Consider the following 25,087-nt stretch of genomic DNA (forward strand, 5'->3'; position numbering starts at 1 on the left):
TGATGTATCTAAAACTCTCATGAATCAAAAAGATAAGGAATGGGAATTGTGGGCGAATTACTAACCTCTGTTATTTTCAGAATAGTTACCCCACGCTGGCTATAATTTGTAGGTAAGGCATTTTGGACTATTTAAAGTGGATTATCATACTTGTGTTATTGTCTCATATGAAAATGACATTAAACTTGTAAACTCTTAGTCTTCCATTAGTGTTATTGAAGAAGCAACCAGTTAGCTAAATTCCCTTTTCATGCTTTTAAGAGAGTGCTTTCCAGCTGGAGAGAACTCTTCTTTCTGAGGTTCTGGCATTGCTAAATCTGATAACAATTATTGTACCTAGCAAAGCCAGGAAGCTTTCGAGCTGGAAAACTGAGCAATGAGATGCTCTTATAGTTTTGTGAAGATGGAAATGACAGCTGTTCATTTCTTTTCAGATCTCTAACACAGTAAAGTTCTGGAAATGACATGTCATTTCTAGCTTTTAATTAATATTTTTTGATTAATGCTTATAAAATAACTCCATCTTTGCTTATCATTTTCTTTCGAAGTTTCATGATCACTTCTGGTTGAGTGCTCCAAGAAACCCTGTGTTTTTTTAGAAACTTACCTTCTGACCTTTTTATATATGATGGAAAAACCTTCCTTTTGCTTCTGGTTAAAATCTCAGATAGGGATCACCAAAAATAGATTTTTGTGCGTGTCAACTTTTAAACAATAGGAAGAAAACAAATGTTCATGCCATCATCAAATATAAAATATTTTCCATAGCTCAGCTTAGTGAGACTAAGACTGACAACAGCAAAAAACCTCAACATTAAAGTTGAAAATTGAGGTTGACATTCATGAACTCATGCAATTGTACCTTTGTTTCTTACTTTTCAATAGGGTGAACTAAGGAGAAAATGTCAACCTGAATTTTTACCAATAAATCTCAATCTCCATGGTTTTGTGGACTCAAGTCATTAATTGAATAGAATTTGTCTACGAGAATATCAGGGTAATCCATAACAATTTTTTTTACATAGCATTAAAAAAGGATGCTTTTTTTCTCTCTCTAGATTAGCAGATTGAATTACATCTTATGGACTGTGAAGGAGATAATGTTCCAGAAAGAAGCCAAAAGTCTAAAACCATCTAAAAAATAACCAAGTTTTTTTCAGCATTTTAATGCTTCCCTGCTGCATGTTACATTTAATAACGCTTACTTGCTAAGTTCTTGGCTACCTGTATATCTGTCAAGATGAAAAATTGGAAGTTGAAGAAGTGGATAACATGGCATAAATCCTAATATAATATTTTCTCCACAAAAGAAAAAAGAAAAAAAGAAACAAAAACAAAAGAAAGAGTAAGCTTTTTCCTTTTTTCAAGCTCTAAGGATGAAACTTCTCTAAGGTTCCTTATAGGGTAGATTGGTTTCTGAAAATGCCGTTGTGTAGTATAAAATCATGCAAGTCAGCATCTCACTCATATGGAGTTTGATCAAAGCCAGTGGGAACATTTAGATAAGTAATGGATGCACAACTTATCAGATACAATAATAGGGTTTATACATAGCATAAATTTCCCTTTTGTTTGAACCGTTCTCGGCTGGCTACAGTCACAGCTGTAGGCATTGTTGATGGATGTGAAGTGGGGTCTCTTTCTGAGCTCGATCGTGTTCTGTCTTGGTTACATTTTGATAAGGCATTGTACTTTTCTAAAAAACTGTGATTTTGGACATATTTATTTGAAAATGTATATTTGAAATTTGAAAATATTTGAAATATATTTATAATGAAAAATATTCAGAATATATTTGAAAATTTAGGAAATTTCAAGCTATACTCACTCACCTATGAATCAGTCTACTCTGAGTAGTGCAATATTTCAGTTTACAGACTGATATATACTAGAAGAGCAGTAGGTTTAAAGAGCCCTTCTCTCAGCCTTGACAACTGGCATGGATGGATCCTTAGAAGACTGAAAAGATAACAGTGAATAATAAGGTAATCATAGAGTCCTAAAAATAATAAGATTGGCAGAAACATTTGTAAGTCGTCTAGTTTAACTCTCCATTCAAAGCAGATACAACTTAAAAGTTAGGTCAGGATCTCATCTAGTCCAATTTTGAAAATGTGCAAGGACTTCTTCCTCCCATCCTAGTTCTGTGGCCTTTTAGCTTTCATCTTGAATGGACCACAAACATGAAATGTGAGGGCTGTAACCTAGCCTGAAATAGAACAGACAAAAAATCACTCAAATCCCACAAACAAAACCCCATGAGTTTAAAAGAACATCATTAAAATAATAGATATATAGTGTAAAGTTAAAATTTCTAGATAAATAATGTAAAATATATAAATATCATGTTCATAAACACAAGAAATACCCATTAGCTTGTATTCAGTATATCTAAACTATTGATGAGAGAGTATAAGGGATAGCAAAAGAAATGCATGAGTGGCCACCTCATTCTGCCACAGTCCATGAGAGCTCTGATTCTTTAGTCCTTACTCTTTCAGTCTTTCCAGAAGTTTAACAAATTTCTAAAAAACAGAAGCAGAAATGAAAATAAAACAGAGTCATGACAGAAGTGATTTTATATCCCTGCAAATTGAAAGTATCCCTACCTCATAAGGAAATTACCACCATTTGTGCTGGTACCGGAGTGCTGAGTATCCAGTGCTCTCAGCACTCAGGTGTGATGACCGACCCTTAATTGTCTAATTCAAGGGAAAAGATCTGTCTTCCCCATCACAGAAGAGAGTCCAAGCACCTGATTACTGAGTATCACCTTAAGGAGCAGATTCACTTGGTGTAATAGTTCTCTGTACCAAAGTAAACTTTAAATTGTCTCTTGCCTCGGGGTGTATTGTTATGAGTAGTAGTCTTTTGTTCACCTTGGTCAGTGTCTGTAGTAGTCAATGTCTGTAGCATTAAGAAAGTAGGGAACTTTGTTATGCCCTAAAAAAAAAATGTGATGTATTCAAATATGTAAAGATTGTTGCTTGTTGTTGAAAAATATCCAAAATACATTTATCATTACTGCATGGATATAAAATTACTTGGTCTAGCTAATAGCTAAGCTATGAAAAAAAGAAGATGCAGCTTTCTTTCAAATGGCTAAGCTATGAAAAAAAAGGGAATGCACCCTTCTTTCAAATAGCAAAACTGAGGAATATGTTACAGGTTGAAATACATGAAAACAAAGCTGTCATTACTAAGGAATCCTGAGTGAAAAACAACAGGAAGTAATAAAATGTACTTTAAAATATGTTGGAATACCACCAAATTACCAAATCAAGGAGAGTAGTTATTCACAATCAAATTAATGGGTTTTGGATTTCTACTGTTTTACTTCTGTATGATTCATTGGGTTGTAAATACGGGTTACGTGTTCCAAATGTAGCCAGCTGTAAAACTGAATTATCATTCATGGGACACAACTTTTTCAATATGTCTTCTTATTCTGAAAAGAAAAATAAACTCACGATTTAGAAGTGATGATGTAATATATATTCAGAAAAAATTCTGGTTGAAAAAAAATGAAATGTTTCATCTTCATGGTTTGGATTTTTTACCTGACCTATATTTTGCAGCTTTATATTTTAGATTTCTGGTGTATGAATTTTCAGTAACTCTGGTCTTTGTGGAGTGCAGTGTAATTCTTGAGGCAAGAATTCTGACCTGCTGCCCTTTATAAAGACTTGAGATGCTTTTTTCTCAGTAAGTATTTGTCAAGGAAGAAAATATTAAGGTAGATTAAAAAAAAAAATAAGAAAAGAAAAAGGCATTTATACAGGCACCTTATACGTAATACTTTATTTTCAGTTTTTCATTGTGCAATCTTGGTAAATAAAGCAAAAATGTAGTGCCCTTAGGATCGATACACTAAGGCACTGAGGTTGTATCTTAGGATCTTGACATCTGTGCCTTGCACTGGCTTTCCCTGGCAGTGTTTCTAGATGGTTTCCTGTATGATTGAAAGCAGTATTCGGTGTGAATGAACATCATGTCTGATATTTGAGGGAACTGCTTTTTCTTTGAGGGATGTGAGCTCCTTAACTCATGACCTGTGGCAAACCCTAAAAATACTAGAGCTATTAAAAAAAATTAAAATATTTTAAAATGAGAACCAAACTAAAACACAGTTTCCCTTCCTTTACCATGGAGTGTGGTCTTTAGAGGAATTCAAAGCCTACTTGTCTGCTTTTCATATCAGAAAAAATTTCTTTTGGGAAACTGTTTTCTCTCTTCTCTTAAAATGCAGGTTTGATTTGTTAATGACAAAAGCTTGGTAACTGAAAAGATTCAGCAGAAAGGGTTTTGTGGTTTTCACGGATCTTCTGCATAAATGCTTTTCAATTTTAAATGTTCCTCTGGGTTTGTGACTGAATACTTCTCGTAGACCAAGAAGATTTAATGATCAAAATGATATTATTTTTATTTAGTGTGTGGTTTCTTCATGTCTTAAACCAGACTGTTTGTCCTCTCACTTTGCCTGAGGATACATCTTGCTATAGCTGTGTGATTAGATTTTAGATACATGCAGTTGAAAATAAACCCAATTACCTAAATAGATGGAAGGCAGAAGTAAATTGTGATTAGCACATAATTGTAAACCCAGAGATGCAGAAGCCTGAAACACTAAATGTTTAATTTTGGGGAAGTAGCACCTAACCCTTAACAGTATTTTGAAGATGAGGTGTTTATTACCTTATTAGTCAAATTCTCAGAAACACTAAGAATGCTTTAATACTTCGAAGTTTTAACATTTAAAAGGTGATAGAGATACCTCCATATTATCTATACACAGTCTAAGTATGTTTTGAGTATGGTGCATGGGTGTCATTTAAGAATATGCATAGGATATGCTGAACAAATCTAGATAGAGAGATAAAATTTACTGTTGTTTTGTAAACTGTGTAAGAAAGTGCTTTATAAAGACATACAAACCTATCAAATATTATTCTATTAAATATTAAAATATGTATGTTACATGGTGGCCATAACCTGTGTAATTATATAGTCTTTCTAGAGTACTCTAACAGTAACAACCCAATCATTGCAGAAGCCAGCTGATGCATTCAGCAGTTTTACATACAATTATGTCTGAAGCTATGGTTTTCATTTTCATTGAAGAAGGGCAATTTTTTTTTCAGAAATCGCACATTTCATGGGGCAACATTAAATTTCCTAAACAGATTAATGGCCTGTGTCAATGAAACTGGCTGTATAAGACACTTGGTATGTTTCAGAGCCAGCTGAAAAGATAAAAATGCTTTTTAGCTTGTTGGAGCTGTGCTTTCTCACAACTATTTTCTCTCTGTAAGTAGTAACACTAACATTCATCATTCAGGAATCAGTAAACTAAAGTGAAGATTATGGTATTAGTGTAGAAAAGCAGGACATTTTTGAAAACACGAATTTAATATTCCTGTTTGCTAGTTTTTAAACCATTAAAATTCGTTTTTTCACATTTTACCTATAATTATCTGTAATGGAAAAATGTAAATCTATTCTTATTTATATTTTTATCTCCTCAAAGAAATAGTCAACTGTTGTTGAGACTTTTCCTGCCTAATAACTTTGCTGGTCAGTCTGAGATGGATAGAGATAGTTGAACTTCTGTAATTTGCACATGACTAGATGGGCAGGTGAATAACAAAGATAAACACCTGAACATAAGGGAAGGCTGATGTTACAGAGAGATGGCATAACTATGGGCAAAGTCTCAAAGGGACCTTGTAACTTCTTAGGCACCAAAGATGATCATAAGACAAAAACTGTGGGAAATCAGATTTCGTTTTTTCTTGTGCCCACATAAAAGTTCATTATAGAAAGCTAAGATTCTTTAGCATCTGCCCTATGGAACAGGGACTTAATTTTGCATCGAAAGATACAAGACTTGCAAAAAGTGTGCAAATTAACAATGTCGTTTTTGTAGAAATGCACATCTTTGAAGTGTTTCTTGTATTTTTCTGTTTCTTCTAAATGATTTCAGCTCCCTGTGGCACTGTGGGCAAAGAGCTTGCCCTTCATATAAGATCATTGATTTATATAAGAGGAAAAGGAAAAGAATACATGAATTTAGAAGATAGAGTTAGCGTGATCTCTCTAGAGATATTTCCCAGGAGTTCCTGTATTCTCTTTTTGTTTGCATGCATCTATCTTAATGCTCAGCTGAGCAAATCTAAGAAGAGGGCATCTGGGTCCACCAGTAGATCTCCTATCTTCCTTAATTGATTGCTTGGTCATTAATATCGTCTGAATCATTTTCTGTGTGTACAGTGAAAGAGCTTAACAGAAAATAAAACTAAGAGTATTACTCGTATATTACCTGTGAATCTTATGCAATTAAAATTATTTAGCTCTAACTTGGCAATGTAGCTCATAATAAAAATTAAGGCTTCATAATCTTTTTTTAATACAACAAATATACTTTATACCTAAACCCAAAAATATACCAAGTAGTGAATAAATAACCTCTGAATCAACTTTCCACGGGTTCTTCTGTGAAAGCTGAAAATAGTGTATTTTCAGGTAATGTAAAAATTAGAAAACAAGGACTTGAATGGTCTCTTTAAAATTTTAAAAAAATTACTGCAGAAGAAAAAACATTCTTCTTGACAAAAAAATGCTGCCTACAAAGTAAGTAAGTGTCAAAGTCAACAAAACACGGGGTTTCAGGGAGTTGTGTTGGTGACTGCCGTAATAAAATGTGGGATTGACATAAATGCCTTTTTAAAAATATGATTTCAAAATTTAGTCATAGGAGAACAAAGACCAGAACCCCCTGTCAGTGACTTTTACAGTCAAACCAAATTAAAATATATGTCCTCCGGCTAGTCATTTCGTTTGCTTCCTTTGGCAGTCTTAATGAAGTATTACCTCGAGTAAAACCAAAGAAATCCATATTTTCTATTTAAAATTCAGGGTGGTTCTACTGACAGTCATAAAACATTGATACTAATATAAAGTGAACTGGGTGTTAAATATGTGACATATAATATAAGAGTACAGCACTTATTATCACTATCTTTGCATGCTTTACTTTTCATTTTACTTTCACGTTATATAAAATGCCACTGTCATATATAGGCTCTTATCAGAATTCCTTGTCTTGATGAGGGTTGATAGTTAATGGTTCTTTTCTCCCCTTTGAAAGGAAGAAGGACATTCTCATGGTAATTGACTTTCTAAAGGTGTACTGCAATGCTCGGTGAAGCAGTTGTGTTTGATTCAGTAGGCTGGAACTGCAAAATAATTTCAGCTAACAGCCAGAAGAGTCAAATGCCTGGAAAAATGAGGTAGCAGTGAATACCTCCAAACAAGAGTGTCAGCCATTTTACTACCAGAAATTAACTGTGGAAACAGAATTGAAAGGCCTGTTGTGTTCCTTAGGGATAAAATGATTGTGCAAATAGAAAATACTCAAAGCATGAGTATTATTTCTCCTATTTATGTTATTGCCTCTCCAGGCATTAACATAAACAGTTTTCTCTCTATGAGCTTCTTGCTGTTCTTAAGCCTTTTCAAATACAGATTTTTTAAGAAATACTTCTGTTTTCCTTCTCATGCTTAACATGTATTTACTTCTTTCCACCAAAAGTGCATTCAACATGGATACCTTCTTACTCTAATTTAAGTTATTTATTCATTAAAATAAGCAGGAATAGAGGTCCATAGAGCTAAACTGCAACATGGAATAGACTGTAAGAATCATCTCTCTCTTTGATTTCCAGCAGTGATGAAGGCATTCACCAATAAAATAGAAAAATAAGACCTTGAGGTGTCTCTTGCTTCTTAGATACAATAGCTCTTCAAGTTAGTCTAGCTCAGGAGAGACAATATAGTTATTTCTGTGTAAATGAATCTCCTTTCTCTTCCTTCTAAATTTTCTCTAAGCATTTTTTGAGTTCTTGAATTCCTTTTTTATCTTTTTTTTTTTATATTCATTTTTGGTTTTCTGTCCTCTCTGCTGGCTCAGACTGTCTTGCGGGGTCATGGTAAAGCAAACAGCAACAGTACTACCAGCCTGTAAATTCCTTTTCATCTGCAAAATACCAGAGAAGATATAATGGCTACACTAGCCATGAAGGGTGTTAGCCAAGGAAGTTGAATAGCAATAGCTTCAGCACAGCCTCTTGTCTTCCTCCGTTAGCAGGGCCTAAACTCTCCCACTGCCTAACGGGCAGTGCCTGAGACATCGTCTGTCATGGATGGAAAGGCAGAGAAACTCAGTGTGAATATGGAGTGCAGTGGGCTCACATGAGAGAAGCAAGTGTCTTTGAAGCCGTTTGGTAGGTGAGGTTTCACATCTTCTGACACTGACTAATACTCTCTCGCTTTTTCTCCCAGGCTCCGATGTTATGAATCTTTAGGGGCAGATGAAGAGTATTTAATCTCCTTTTTTTGGCCAATTTTAATAAAAAATCAGACTTTTATAAAATAGAGCCCTCGACATCAAAATTGAGCAAACAAATCTGCAGAGACTTTTCTGAATCATTTTTTTTCATTCATTTTTTCTGTGGTTTAGTGTCTGCCTCTAAATGGAAAAAGATTATACATATTCTCACAAGGACATTATGAAGATTAATTAATTACTGTTTGCAAAACTCTTAAGTTGCAATAAGATCTAGAAAGAAGGGATATATATAAAAAAATTAATAACTACCTGTCCAGTGACCTTTGTTTCTTCTGTACTGAATGAGTGAAATGTCTTATGGAAAAAAAGGAGTAGACTGTGAACAGGCAGTTAAAGAGTATAACAATATTGCCACATAAAAGGTGCTAAAGAGGGTTTTCACACAGCCCTTAATTCTGCTTTTATTTACCTTTCAAAATTTGATTTGCAAGATTGAATTTTCTTTTAACAGTATTAGTAGATTTTTAAATTTTTTTACATGTTTTTATCCTATTTTGCAGACAGGAAAAAAGCACTGGAGAAATACAGGCTATTTCTCTTGAGTAATACCATTAAACAAAACTAACATGGTATTTGTAAATATATTCAAGACTATCTGGGAACAGGATTCAAAGCGATGTGTTTTGTTTTTTTTCTTAAAGGAAAATTATATTTTCAAAATCCCATCAATTCTACTAAGGCATATTTTTATTTTATCAAAATTCCCAGGAAAAAGGATCATGAAATTATGTGATGCATGAAAAATTCAGGAAGAATAGTTTGAAAATCAGGCTCATAAATTCAGCTTTCTACTGAGCAGCTCCTTATCTAGCTACCTGCCTCCTGGGTACTTGAACTGTGGCATCTGGATAGCTCAGAAGTTAATGACCATTTTCTATATGGATTATTTTCACAAAGATGTTAAAATCAAATCCCAGCTTAAGGAAATATGAAGGGGAAAGTCATCTTGCTGGGATTCCTCTTTTATTTTCATATTTATTTTGCAAGTGGCTACTAGATTGACATCTCTTCCTATATGAACTATATGCCCTAGACATAAGCACAGCTAAACTGATAAAGCTTTTTTTTTTTTGTACTAGGGGGTAGAAAACAAATTAATGCTTCACCGGTGTCTTCATATATATATATATAACATGCACTTTTCTAGATTTGCGCATGCAGAGAGGAATACAGTTAAATATACATACATATTAATCAAGTAATATCTGCAGTAAAGACTATTTGAAGCTTTTAAATAATTTCTTGATACATTGCTGTTTTGCCAACCTCTGCAGAAAAAAACCTTACAGTCAGTCTTACATTACACCCAGAAAAGTCAAGGTCTAGTCCCTTTTTTGGAAAAATTCAGTCAAGGTTCTTAATATGGAAACAATTTGGGGCTAGAGAATAGCCAGACACTCAAGCAAGAAATTCATCACTGGGTAGAACTGTCCTTTTACATGCTGACTTACTGAGTAACATTTATGGAAATAAACTTAGCAGAATATAGTGTATGTTAAGTTATCAGAATGGATGCTGCCTGCAGGCTATTGCAGTCGTTCTTGCTGACATTATCCTGTTTCTATCAGATTGGCTATGTAGCTCCCAGTACTTTGTGGTAGAGTTTGCCTTACAAGAGGAGTTCTTGCCGAAAGGAAGCTGGAAAATAGTAAGGCATGATGTCAACAGAGGGACATCACCTCAAGCAGTGTCTGCTGCTCTGTTGGGGGGGTTGTGCTTATGTCAGTGCATGTAATAAATAATGCTGTACTTACTGGTCCCAGGCAGCTGTGGCACAAACTTAGGGGCTCCCTGTAATGTTCAGTGAATATTATTCCTCCCCCACAAATTACTGCCCCTCATTTGCACATGCCTGCAGAGCCTGCTTTTCAGTCCGTAGGTGTTGCCTACACTGCAGCTGAGAGGTGCGAGTGCAGCATGCTGAGGCCTACCAGGCTAACTTTAATCTAATTAGCTTGGATAACAATATTAGTGAAGATGTGATAGAATGAGCTTCAGTAAATAAATGTATGCTGATGTGAAAGCCTGCTGGGAATCATCAGGACATCCCTGGTTGGCCAGCAACAACAATGTTCAAATTTTAAAACCTCTTTCTAAGGGCTATTGAAGCAGCAGCTTGGGAGTTGCTTCAAAGCTCCAGATCATCCCACAGATAGTTTATATTTTCCCTTTAAAACAATTTTAAAATATTATATAAATTAACTGCTTGTCAAGATAAAATTTTAGCTGAAAATAAAATTTTAATTTTCTCTGTGGGGCTTTCCAGTCTTTACAGATTTGCATGCATGGCTATCATGGCTACAACCAATCCCTCTGTGTTAGCGGCTTCATCATGACAGTCACATCTGTCAGAGCAAGGTTCTTCTGTCTTCTTACTGCTGCCTACAGGGTTCCATTACTGGAAGCCTAAGTATCATCGTTTGCATTCTTGAATGGGCTAGAAAATCTACTCTGTGTACACGCCCAGGCAGTGCTATACAAAACACCAGTGAATGTTAGAGTTAGGGCTGCACAGGGAATAGCACACATGAGCTCCTTCTCCACAAGACAAGCTTTGTAGGGATAACAGACTGGCAAGGTTTAGTGAATACTGGGAGGGCAGATTTTCTGTGTGGCCTTGAACACTTAATCTCTCTGTGTTTTCTCATCTGTACAACAGGAATAATAATGTTTATCGAACACAGGGGGCTGTAAGGCTAAATTAATTAATGTTATAAAGCCTTTTGATTCTCCTAGATAAAAGGTTTTCTAGAAGTTTGAAGCATAGCTATTTATTATCTGCATTTTTGTCACTTTTTATTCATGCCCTATCAATTCTACTGCAGCTTTTTTCTTCAGAATTATTTGTCCTAATCTTCTCATCTGTGTGAAAAAGAAGAAATTGATAACAACTAATGATTGCATAGAAAGTAGTGTTTAGAAAGACTGGTCTAAATTTATTACTTTTGAGTGTACTTCCTCACAACTAACGTGTATATGGAACTTCTTGATTAATGTTTCTTTTCTTTGGTGACTTTCTAGTCTGATTTTTATATACTGTTTAAGGTATCCACATGTTCACACAAATGGACTAGAGTATGCACTTCTGTTCTTATAATTTAACTTCTGTATTTTTGATTGTATTTTCTGTTTGGTCTGTTTTAATCCCGTTCCTCTCTCACTGACTTTTCTTCCATTTGACAGCTTTTTTTTTCCCTTCACTCTTCAAGAATACTGAATACACCACTGAAGAATCATTTGTATACACTGTCATTTTTTTTTTCCTATTTTACCTTTTGTTTTCCCCCCAGTGAGATAGGGCAGGCAGTGTGCTGTGGTGGATATCAGTACAGTGCACCTCAGGTACACTGAAACGATTTGACTTCAACTTTTGTCATTTCTAGAATGTATTTTCTTGTCCTTAGCATTGAGCCATGACAGGAATTTGGCTAGATTTTGCCACATTTCTGAAGCACTGTGTAGCTAAGTGTTTCCAGAACATCTGATGCTACTGTTGTACTGTTCAGCAGCCTGCTGAAAGTCTGAGATATGAAGTAGATTATCTAAGACCCAAATACTAGCTTGTCTGAAAGTTTAGATAAGGATTGATTTAAATGTATATCCACTGTAAAAAGTGGTGGCACTGCAGAAAATGAAATTATAGGTTGCATTGTAGGTAAATTCTATGGTGTAATCACTTCAGATGAGTTTGAAGTGCAGTTTCCTATACTTGCTTCTGTATTCCTATTTTTCTGCTCCTTACTATTTCTTAGATAAATTTGGATGAACTTTTCTATGCCTCATTGCTTTACCCTGGTAATTTCCTGAATTTCAAAAATGCCATTGAACATGTCTTTGTTAAAAATAATAATAAGCTATTAAGCTAGCTTATTCAACATGCTCAAGTCAAAAGATATGTACAATCATTAAACTGCAGTGAATGAATGGATTTTGTAGGGAGGCAGCATGTTCATTGGAATTTGTTGAGCTCTACAGAATAAGCCAAGTTGAAGAAAAAAAATATATTCAATTACTTTGAATTTATAAAATCTGAAGGGCTTCTTGATGAATGCAGAGGACGATTTTCTCTGACCTGTTTACAGCTTAGACTGTTTGACAAAGATTGGCTGTAAATGTTAACATGAAAATTTCTGAGGCCTGACCCCTAATTCTGCTTCAGAAGGAGGTGGGAAAAGAGGCTAAGAAATTCTAACACAAATTCTGTGTTTGATTTAAATGCTGGTCTATTTAGTCTTATTATTGCTCTGTTTCTGTAAAAATCCTTCCTTGCAATGACTGAAATTTCCCAATATTTATACCGCATTATGGAAAACTTGTGGCCAGATTCTGATCAGAATGTGTCCCACACGTTACCAAGTTCCTATTAGTCCTGATGGACAGCCTAACAGCTGTGACTGGCAAGTGTCTGTTCCCCTGCATACTGTCTTCCAAACCAAAGAAGTGGCTTGAAAAGAAATTAATTTTGTCTGCCGACATAGGACTATTGATCAAACCAGGAAATGAGTCAGGATCTTCAGAGAAACAGCTGAGCTTCTAGGTGCAGTGGAACATTTTTCCTTTTGCCACTGAGCAGCATTCCTTCCAGCTGTAGGAATGGGAGCTGATGCTCTCCACCTCAGAGACCACAGTGGTGGAAGTGCTGTGCTCCGTGCATAATTTTGTGTTTTGCTTATATAAATGGAAAACGTGATGAGGATTTATTTTTCTGAATTTGGATACAGGCATGCAGGATGCCAACTTCGGTGACACATCCCCTGGCTACATACTGTAGCCTGATGATCAAACATTGTAATGACCACTGCTTCCAAGTGCTCAATGGCATTTAACCAGTTAAAGGAGTGTGAAACTATGTGTCTTACAATGCAAGTCTTTATGGAAAGATTAACACTTTTCTTGGATATTTATGAGATCTTGCTGAAGTCTTAGTAGCTTTCACATTTTAATGCATTTGCAAGGCTGAGCGTTGACAGAGTAATTGGGGTATATGCAAAGGGATATTTAATCCTCCTGATTTCTTCAGATTGTTCCCTGTGCAGAAAAAAATAAAACATTTTGCCAAGTGAACTGCCCCTTTTCTCTTTGACTAACTGATCTTCCTTTCTTTTGTTATCTGGAAGTTAGGAAAATGTTTCTGTGATTTCACTGAATTTCCCTGGGAACATTTTCATGTTAAAGTGAATACAGCAGCTTTGCCTGAATATTTTTAATTTATGATGCTTGCATATTTAATAAATATTAAATATAAATATCTAGGTGAGTGGAATAACTTTATTTGGAATGTAGGTTCTGTCACTAGACAACGTTTTGATTTTCACATGACTGTAATAGTAACTACCTTTACTAAAGTTGCAAAATAAAGAGTTTGTTAAAAGTGGGTCTATATAAATATTAAATATTAACCTTTCTACTCTTTGCTTCATAAAGTACAGTGTTTATTGTGACAATATTTTATTCTTTGCTTTTCTGGTTTTAGGGACATGTTTAATGTTTCAGCAATATTTTATTCTCAAAATTCTTTAAGAAGGTACAGTTATCTAAAAAGCAGTATTCGACTACAAGTCAGGCAAATTAAAATATCGGTTATTATCTCTCAACAGATTTTACCTGATTAGTGGTGGAGTTCCTTTCATTATATGTGGGATTACAGCAGCAACCAATATCAATAATTATGGGATTGAAGGCAACGCACCATAGTAAGTATAAACTATTATCATAAAACTTTTAAGGAAAACATATTCTTTTTCTCATGCCAATAAATGTAACTGACTTCATAAAGGATAAGGAATTTGGGATGATATTTGTTATGAAATTTTAATAAATATTAGCTGTGAGAGAGCAATGTCTTAATCTGGGGCTTGCTACTTCACCTCTACTGACTTGACTCCATTACTGGCAATACAGTCATTTTCATTTACAAAATTACTCTTCATTTACATCTGAATGAGTGAAAGGATATTAAAAATACCTAATGGATACCATATTTAATGGAGCTATTAGTTAATTAAATATTTTCATTTCATTATCTACCTTGAATTGATATCCTTTGGGTATCAGTTTATGCGAAATTATATCAATTATGTGAAAAAAAGGACAAGTACAAATCTCTAACCCACCTTCTCCATCCCCATTCTGCCATTAAAAACCAAATATTTTGGATTTTCACCACCTGGAAACATTTCAGTCACAAAGTCTTGCAATCCTGACATAGTCCTCTCATGTCTAGTGAGTTAGTGTTCAGTAGACCTCCACAAGCTCTCCAGGCATCACATTGTTATTAATTCTTGGCATGAAGCATGAGATATCAGTAAACTACAGTAAGTCTTTCCATGCAAATGTAGCAGAAAGTTAATTAGACTGCAAAGTTAAATACTGTGTGTAACAGATCAGCATGGCAAGGACTGGCACACTAATGGATATTTTAGTACTCTGGCAGCACTAGTACTCTGGAGGACATCACTCTTAGTTACTGCTTTGAGCATCTATTGAAACACACTTGAAACTGGTTATGTTCTGGGCATGAAAAGTGGCAACCAAGGGGAATGGTTCGTGAGGGAGCATCTGCCTCCTTAAAGCCATTTTTATAGGTAATTTAAATTTAGATTCTGGTAAGAAATCAGTGCATACCATGGCTAACTGGTTGCTCTGCCTAGGGCCCAGCTCATATCATATAGTTCTTCAAATTTATCCAATTAAACGGTCCCTTATAATCAACAGTATATTATAAGACTGTTATTTATGTTCATAAATGTGAGATGGTTTTCATTTTGGTGCAGTGACAGAGGTTTCGCTTCTTTAATCATGTTAATATAGCAAATCAATACCTGGTACCCCAGTCTGTCCAGAAAACAAGGGACAGATGAAGGATGGTTGTAAGACTGAGTGAAAAAACAGCTTTTAATTCGATGGCAGCATATCGAGTTACGTGCCTTACTCATTTTTTATAGTATTAGTACAGTAAATGTAGATGCACAAACTTGAACTTTTTTTACACAACTGATTTTTTAAGTGATGCACAATGAGATTCTGCTTGAAATAAGAGCATCCCAAGAGACCCTTCCGCTGGGGAGCATTCCATTCTCCACTTTGCATCAAATATGCAGCATTGAAATGTACTTCAAATATGCATGTGGCTTTGTGTTCTCTGCTTCCCCAATTAAATATAGGTGGTAACTTTTCACAGATATCTTTCAGGGAATCTTTTCATTTGCCTGTCTGACAGCAAATTATATACTGTTCAGAGTGTTTCTAAGTTCCTTAATACGTGTATGCATGCTTTTGTTTAAGTTTCAGATTTCAAAAATTCAAAGTCATTATTCTGAAGTTTCTTGTGATAATACCCAGTGGTACTGTCTCTATTTAGCTGAGAAGTTGTCAGCCTGGGAGAAAAAGTCATTGTGCTCTTTTTATAGTAACTTGTAGATAATTCCTGGCTTGACAAGAATGTGATACCAGAAGCTTCCTCACTGGAATTGAAGGGACTGCAACTAATCACGCATGCCTAAATGAGTATGAAGTGTCACACAGTGTCACTTTTAGAGCTGGAATGGATAATGACATATCACCTGGTCTGTCTTTCTGACCCAGTGGGAAATTAGCTATATCCAAACCATTCCTGACAGTTATTTATCTGAGGTGCTCCCATAATGGATAGACCACACTTCATTTCAACAGCTTATTATCCTAATTGTCCTAACAGCTAGGAAACTTTTCAAAAAATCTAATCTAAACTTTTCTTGCTGCAGTTTAAGCCCATTACTTCCTGTTCTAATCCAAGAGATAAGGAAAGTAACATTCCTCTTTCCAGAAATCCATGCAATACTTAAAGTATAAGAACTTAATAACAACTGTACTAGACTATACTGCCAGCTCAGTTCCCTGTCTGTAACCATGGCTAAAAGCAGATCATAGAGAAGAGTCAAAACTAGGCAAATATACCTTCTCCCTCTGACCCATGTTCTCCCAGTTTCCATCTAGGATTTCATCAGCCAGAAGCGTTTTTTCCCCCATGTGTGTTTGATCAGGTCCTTCATCCTCAAGACAGTCCTGTTAGACTCATACTGGCCCTGTGAACTACTTTAAGCTGCTCTAGAAGAGTTATGGTTATATTATTTAAAGCCTAGAAAACCATTGTGGTCACACTACAATGATATTATGCTACCAACGTATCACGAAGAGACTATCAGGTTCCTTAATTTTTCTGAGGACATTCAGATTGATGTAAGTTAACTCCTAGGAACTTTGGAAACAGTGCAGAATTCAGAAATGGCATATATCTTTTGAGCCCACTCACTGCAGAAAGGGGTGACTGTCCAACTGGAAGTCTTTTTGCAGAGCCTCTCTTGGTACTCAGGATGTTCTCTGGCAAGAAGAAAATTCTGTAAGAACAATCTTCAGGCTTAAGAATTCATATCAATGTTTGTTGATACAAACCATTGAAATCTGTTCATTTCTATTGCTCACATAGACTCTATAAACTATGCCTCATTTGCTTTTTAATCAAAGTATTAGTGCTGACATTTTTAATACTAAAAAAGGGTTTATATAAATGGTCTTGTACTTCACTGCAATTTCAGAGTCTAAACTGATCTACATTTCTTGGAAAATTTCAGTTTTAATAATCTGTAATTTATATTAGACATTTTATTCTATTAAAAATAAGAAAGTGATGCCTCAGCTTAATTGATGTTAGACACACTCTCTTTTCTCCACAGCGAGCATATCTGAACTTCTGAGATACTATTGTGTCATACTAGTCAGACATCAGTCAGTTGTCCATCACATCTGATGTGGGCTCTAAAATGTTCTTGACTCTCTTTTTTTGTTGTTTTCAGTTGCTGGATGGCGTGGGAGCCCAGTCTCGGTGCTTTCTATGGGCCAGTAGCATTCATTGTGCTCGTCACCTGTGTTTACTTCCTCTGCACATACGTGCAACTGAAGCGCCATCCTGAACGCAAGTATGAGTTAAAGGAAAAGACGGAAGATCCACAGAGAATACCAAGTACTGATGTGGGCCATGGTCATATTACAGACTCTGTGTCCGTTCCCCAGGCAACCTGCCCCATGATTTCTTCTTCCTTATTGGAAAATGAGCATTCATTCAAGGCTCAGCTTCGAGCCGCAGCATTCACTTTGTTCCTGTTTACTGCCACTTGGACCTTTGGAGCACTTGCAGTATCTCAAGGTCATTTCTTGGATATGATATTTAGCTGTCTTTATGGAGCCTTCTGTGTGACCTTGGGGCTTTTCATCCTGATCCATCACTGTGCAAAGCGAGATGATGTATGGCATTGCTGGTGGTCCTGTTGCCCATCCAAAAGAAACACCTATTCCGTCCAAGTTAATGTGCGCCCAAAGGTTAATGTCAATGGTGACACTCAAGTTCATGCACCTTGTCTTCAGGAATCACCATGTCCCAACAAATCAGCTGTGTTTAATCATCCGGCAGCCAGCCACTGCAAACTCACTAACCTACAAGCGGTTCAAAACCACGTTAACTGCCTTTCCCCTGTGACACCCTGTTGTGCAAAGATGCACTGTGATCAGCTACTTGATGACGAAGCTCACATTCATGTCCACAATGAGGGAACCTTCAGACCCAATATGCACATTCACAGATGTCTGAAAAGCAGAACTAAGCCACGTTACTTCAGTCGGCATAGGTCTGCAGGTGAAAGAGAGTATGCCTATCACATCCCTTCGAGCATTGATGGCAGCATCCACAGTTCACATACAGACAGTCCCCACAGTACACACGATAGCCAGTCAGGTCACAGACGGGCCTGCTGCTCAAAAAGTGATCCATATCCTACTGTCAACCAGCCCGAAAGTAGCGACGCAAGTACTGTAATATATAGTTGTGCTAAAATGCCAGACAGTGACACTGTGCACCATCCAGCTCATTTTGAAATGCACCCACGGACACAGTCATTGCCATTTAATACGACGAATCACAATGGAATTCTCAAGGGAAACGTGCACGAAGCCATGATATACAGCTCAGATAGTACAGGAAATATCAAAACTGGGCCTTGGAAAAATGAAACTACTGTGTAGTTCATGGGCCATCATGATGTGTTTTTTGCCCTAAACCATCATTATCTTTGTTTTTATTCCAAAATAAATAATATTATGTATTTGTGTAGCTCATCAGTAAATTGTACAGCTTTTCATCTTTATTTTCTTTTTCTTAATAAGAGTCTAAAAAAGAGGGATAGTGACAGTTTTAAAGTGAAGTTATTTTTAAAAGAAAGTTATAAAATTATTCCGAAAGATAATGAGAAAAGGAAGTCTAGACAACTGAATATGAGAGGCAATATCCTTTTGTTATACAGAACAACATTTCTTTAGAAACACATCATTTACATTCATTGTTTTCACTTTTGTTTCGTAGTATCTTCAGACACTTTTTATAAACATATCAGCATCTTAAACTTTTACTTATTTATTTTTGTAGCAAAATATTATTACTGTGCCATGGATTTTAATCAGAAGTGGCTATGGTAGAAACGATAAACAGGATTTTATAAAATTGCAGCTTTTTAGATCTACAAAAGTGATACTGCCTCTAAGATCTTCTGTAGCATATGGCCTGTAAAGTCATGTAATGTACAGTCTCTGTTCTGTCCTTTTTCTTGTTGGAGAGAAGTGCTAGGTAATGTCTCTGTTACATCTTTGGTGCTGTATTGGTTGTATTTTGCATGACATATGTCAGGATATACCATTTGCTGTTTTCTAGTGTTACATGTGTTAAAAAAGAACAAAAAAAGTGTTGTACAAGGCTGTGAAAAACCCTATTGATATTAATGTAGAGCATTATGAATCTACAGGAAAAAGAATCACTCTGCACTAGTTTAAGTGGCACAATCCTTTGTATAAGGTTATATGATAGCTTTGATAAGGGTCCACTCTAATGTCTTTACAGAGCATGCACTACTCATTGTATGTGACACTGTGCGGTGTAATAGCAACTGTCTCAGCAAGTTTTACACTTGTTTGTAAAGTATGCCTTTTGAGCAAATCTGTAAGCTGTTCCATGATAACCTTTCCACATCTGTTAAGGTAGAGCAGTTTTACCATTAACTCTTTGAGGACTACAGTTATTTTCTTAAAGTATCTTATTCTAGTTCAGAGACACTGTATATATGATATTGTCTATTTAGTTACATGATCAACGTAGTCCAGAGTTGTCAGGAAAGAGAAAGTTCAGTAATTTTCAAAAAAACCACCTTCTTAGAGTCCATCTGTTAATTTCACCACTTGCTTTCTGAAAACCCATTTCCTTCCCTAGCAAATTTCAGATTGTCTTCATCCTTTAATGCAAATTTGACCTTCTGAGAAGTTCTTTATGCTCATGATTTCTGCTGAATTGTAGGGCATTCCATTCTCTAATTAACAAGGCTCTTGGCAAGAAATTTTTTCATGTTTCCATGAACATCTGGACACAAAGCATCAACTCACAGTACAGAACTGCATCATAATTATCCCTATATGAAATAAAACCACTTCTTACAAATGGGAAGGGTGCAAAATAATAATAGATTGCAGAAAGTGAATGGGAGCATACAGCTGTGAAAAAATGTCTACAGTGGAAAGTGAACAGTGCATCCAGAAATGAGAGAAAAAGCACAATTCTGTATGGCCACATGAGAAAGTTTGCTGTGGTGTCTTAACACAGACTTATGTAATTGCTGCAGAGAGGAAATAGAAAATTCTTTTGAGAGATCATCAGTCTGTGATTCTCTGTGTATATGTGGCAGAAATCTTAACATACTTCAGCCCATTATTTTTCTGTTATTAGTAGTTTATTAGACTCTACCTTTTTGTTTTTTAATATGTAGGAATACATTTCTTAATAGTGTACATAAAGGTGACAATTATAATTGTTAGAATGTTATAAACACATGTAAGTCAGATGAATGTGTTCTGCAGTGTTGCAGGTGGGAATTAGTACTCAAAGGGTTAATGCTCAGTATCTGAGTGCAAGAAATCTTGTTTTTCTGTATTTTTGTAAATTTGAAATATATATTGTAAACTCTAGCAGTGCAATGTATCCATCTCAGATTGTGTATTTTTAAAAGGTGAGCAAGAAGAATGCACTAGGTGGTTGTCAAGTTTTAAGCCAATATTCAACAGTTTCATGACTGCTTCTTTAGTTAATACAACAAAAACCCCCAACACCTGAGCTTTATTATGTATATGCTGTATATGCTTGAACTGTCTCTAATCTAAAATACAGTATTTTTCTTTGTTTGCATAATGAAATATTTTCTGTTTCAGAATTATTTTCTTTTATTATTACTTTTACTCATTCCACATAGACAGTAAGCCCTGAACAAGCATAGACATAATGTGAAATACCATTCTCTGTGTCTCAGCACTATGTATATGTATACTATGTAATAGCAAAATCCTAGGAGGTCTGTAGACCATTATGCAAAATATTACACACACACATACACACACACACACACATGCACGCACACACAGAGCCAAGTGAAATACTCTGCAAGAATCCACTCAGTAAGCTTCTTTATTTAGCTTGTGTTTTAATCACCTCTGTTATTTTGTCTGAGAGGCCAATTCGAGCTTCATAATGGCTTACAAAGAAGTAAATAGGTGCTGCTTTCCACAGAATATCTTATGTGATAAAACTCTCGGAAATTTAATAGTAAAATATTAAAACACTTTTCTTATTGTGTTAAAAAGTAATTTAGTGAATATTTCAGGGCTAATTGGAAGAGATGTGTTATGCAATAATCTGTTTGCATATTATTTTTTCAGAAAATATACAGTATATCTACAGAGTAGGAGACATGATATTAAATAAATATAAAAATGTTTTGTAACATCAAATTTGACCAAAATGCTCTTTGTGCTTTTGACTTTTTTTTCCCCTTAAGATAAATGAGATAATTTCAGTGCTTTGGAAGTCTCGTTTTGATTTATTGTGGGATTTTGGTCAGTTACAGTCAGTGAGCCGTTACTACTTTACCTGATTTTCTTCTCCTTAAAAAAAATAAAGTCAATGAAATAACCAGAGTATAAGAGATATATTGTCCGAATAAATTCCTCATGGACATACACACGTGACATGTTTCAAAGTCAGCTTTAGTTTTGGTGATTAATGGATGACATAGAAATGACTGGACAGATTTTATTGTTCATTTTCTGTCTGAGACTAACCAAGAGAAATTTCATTTAAAAAAAAAAGATAATTTTTGGGGAATGATGCAATTAACAGAAATCTGAAGAGTTGTTATTACAGTATTACCAGGATATGCTTTTGCTGTAGTGTTGTTCTCTGCATATAGAAATTCCAGTTTTTGTGACCAAATTTGAAGTCACATAGACTGATTACAAGAAGAATTCCTACCCAGCCTCATATAAAGAATTTCACTGTAAATATAACGTGTACATTTTTGCACATTATGTTTGATCCCATATGTTGTTCTCAAGAAGTCTGTTGATTATATCTGCACTAATATGACTGAGCAGTCACTGTCAGTGGCCATAAACAGCTGTTCTCCTTCACCACACAGCTGCCTGCCAGCTACCCTATGGGCACTGTATCCAGATGTTAACCCACCAAGGGAGCCTTCAGTGCAGCTATAAAGCATTCTTCCTGTCTAAACCAAAAGTAAGTCTGTGCTTAAAGCAAAGTCAAGGCCACCTTTGATAGACAATTGGGCAGCTTCCACTTGAATACTAAAGGCTGAAGGCAGATAAACGTAATAGAAGTGGCTTTAAGCACTTTAAGTCCTCCTGCCTCCATCTCTCTGCCAAAAGTACCTGCCTAGTAGGTCTGCTGCCTGCAGACATCTGCCAAATCCAAACCAATCCAGGCAAAATGAGTCAGTACCTAAAATTCCTGGTTAGCTGAAATGAGTGAACCAGCACAACCTAGTTAGTGATCAGAAAAGCCCAAGTTGGAGCAAACCTCTTTGGATGTTCTGTCACAAAGCTGTCAGGGTCATCACATATGGGGACATTGGTCAAAGCATCCTGGATACCTGAAGATCTGAAATTGCTCTTGTGCAGACGCTATTAAGGCTTACAAAGCTGATTTCGACTCTACAAATTTGGAGGTAACTTCTGCTGCAAATTAGTTTGCCTTTGTACAATGAAGAGATTATCTGACATTTCATGATTTGGGAAAAAGAAAGCTGCCATCAGGATGGTACTCTTTTTATCATAAGATCTTCTTTGCATGGAAACAACAAAAAGGAGACCACCTGTACTGCCACTGAGATTTTGTTGCCTATGAAAAGAAATGTCAGGCTGATAAAGACATTGGCAGCTCAGCAGTTTCCTTACCAGAACATAAATTCAAGTTCCCCTACCAGCATCCTCCAATTTGGAAAGAAGCTGTAGAATGCATCTGGATTAATCAGAACTCATTGGCTGAGTTTAAAGGCTGGCTGGCTGACTTCAGTTATGCAATTTCAGTAGTTACTTGGTGCTCTAAGCAGCTTTTACTTGTGTAGTTAACTCTGCAAGTAAGGGAGCTTTGGTTTGATTGTTTGGGGGGTTTTTGCTGTGCACAGTTGGATTTGCTAATTAGCAATTGAATTGCTAAGGAGAAAATTTACTTTACAAATTACCTTGACAACATAAACCATGGCTTTTTGTTCCCTGCTACTAGGTCTGTGAATGTGCAAGTGAATCCCCATTCCTTTACCTGACCTATCTATTACCTGAGATTTTTCAGGAGCCAAACAAGCGTCAGTGAATTCTGCATTATAGAGCTCACTTCTCTTCAAGGAGGCTTGAAATTTGGTTTGCAAGCTCTAGAGTAATTCAACCTCAAATAAATATCCTGCCTTGAAGTTGTGCAGCTGGCCATGCCTCAGAGGTAAGGGGTTCTTTGTAAACATGGTGTCTGTATACCCCATAGGTACTGCTGTCTCTTTGCATTTTGATCTGTTTGTACTCTCTAGTGCCTTGCAGTCTGAACAACAAAATGACTGACTGTTCCCATCAGCCCATCACTCTGCTCCAGCTGTTCGCCTTAACCTGCATCACACTGTCAGGCAAGATTCTCCAGCGTAGTTAGTGTTTTCATTCATTCATTTGTTTGTTTCCCAGGTACTCAATAACACCTGAGGAAGGCAGCAGGAGGAACTTATTTGGGAAATAAGGGGAATTTCTGAGAGAAGAGAAAGTAATAAAGCACATTATTCATATTCTTCTCACGCTAGTTTCTTTTGTTAGCTCATTTGTTACAGAGCTGTAAGCAGTTACAGTCGCTTATTCCCTGATTCTTTTCATTGCAAGACCTTGTTCTCTACTAATTAGAACATAGCTGAAAGTTAACCATTTAGCTTGATTTATGCCCTCAGCAATTGCTGCCCTCAGATGGATGATTTTACAGAGTACAGCCAAAAAGGCTGCAATGTTTTCAGCAAAGAGGCTTGACAAAAGTATCTGTCCACAATGGCACCTGTCAGTTATTTTATACTGGTTCTGTCTTCGAGGCCCATTATTTGAAACGTTTAGGAAATATGGCTATTATAAGAAAATTCTCCTGTCTTCTTAGGGTGTGTATGCGCTGACTGGGACCACACTCACTGATCACATGCTGCTGCAAGCCCTAGGGGCTCTGGAGGACCAGCCCTATAAATTATTTACTTCAGCTGCCTTCAGTTAGGATTGGAATGGAAAGTGAAGGAGCTTGATTCTCATGTTCTCTGATAAATTCTCCAAATTGCCTACCCCTTATAGACACCATGATGGAATGGAGGAGGGAACTGACTGATTTGTATGAGGAGAGGCAAATGCTGAGCTAGAGGAAACCAAAAAGGGACTGAGCTTCTAGCATTGGATTGAGTTGAATGGAGCAAGCTGACCAGAAGGAGACAGTTTGGTGTGAGTTGGGAGCTGCAACAACATAGCCTGGGGACTAATTTGAAACTGGGAAGGAAAGGAGGATCATAAAACTGAAAAAGGACTTGGAGGCTGAAAACAAACTGGGACCAAATTGGTCACTGGGGAGAGGGGGAGTAGGGTGAAAAAATTATGTCTATGAGTCTTTCCAGGTTGAGTATGAAAACCAAGCTTTGTGCTTCCTCTGTAGTCAGTAAATATCTGAAAACTTACTAGCAAAATGCTATTTACTTATAATGTTGGTCATCATACAAAATGACAGTGTCTTAGTGCTGTCAGCTATTCCATGAATGTGTCAGAAAGCTGTGTATTGAATCACAGATGCTCAAAGCTGTTGATTAACCAGATATTTCATGTCCCATGTAATAGAATTTCTATATTTTTAAAAATATTTTTTAAAAAATTCTTTCAAAATCCAGTAACTATCACAAAAAAAGACAACTGATTTCAAACAGTGTGAGTGAAGCTGAAAGTCAAACACACCAAATTGAGGAACTGTTAGAATTAAGGCTGCCTTTAGAACTTTCATTCACATCTTCAGTCTGTCTTTTGATGTTGTTTTTCACTATTTGAGTTCATGCTGCTTTCTAACACTTTAGCTTTGATGCTGCACATTTACTGCTCTTTAAATGTGTAGGTTTGTGTACAACTAGAGCTAAGCCAGTCATTTCACTTTCTATCTTTTTTCCATGTGTTTTTTCTGGAACTTTTAAGAAAGGGCTTCTTTGAAGAATGAAGTCCTGCTTTTCAACCCTTCCCTGTCCTGGGTACTAGAATGGGAGAACTGGATTGAAAGAG

At 36.1% G+C, this 25,087-nt stretch overlaps 1 protein-coding gene across 2 annotated transcripts in view; it reads left to right on the top strand.

Annotated features, from left to right (window-relative positions):
- ADGRA1 (adhesion G protein-coupled receptor A1) overlaps nucleotides 1–21,436 on the top strand; it is a 267,200-nt gene extending 245,764 nt beyond the window's left edge. The window contains exons 18-19 of one of the 2 annotated variants that reach the window (XM_032695218.1): nucleotides 14,005–14,100; nucleotides 17,239–21,436. In XM_032695218.1, coding sequence (XP_032551109.1) covers nucleotides 14,005–14,100; nucleotides 17,239–18,460 — 1,318 coding nt within the window. In that variant the 3' untranslated portion in view covers nucleotides 18,461–21,436. The remainder of the gene's footprint in view (nucleotides 1–14,004; nucleotides 14,101–17,238) is intronic. The other variant, XM_032695219.1, reaches the window with a different exon arrangement.
- Nucleotides 21,437–25,087: the final 3,651 nt, after the last annotated feature.

The sequence above is a fragment of the Chiroxiphia lanceolata genome, chromosome 8 (genome assembly GCF_009829145.1).
Source record: "Chiroxiphia lanceolata isolate bChiLan1 chromosome 8, bChiLan1.pri, whole genome shotgun sequence".
Taxonomy (NCBI): Eukaryota; Metazoa; Chordata; class Aves; order Passeriformes; family Pipridae; genus Chiroxiphia; species Chiroxiphia lanceolata.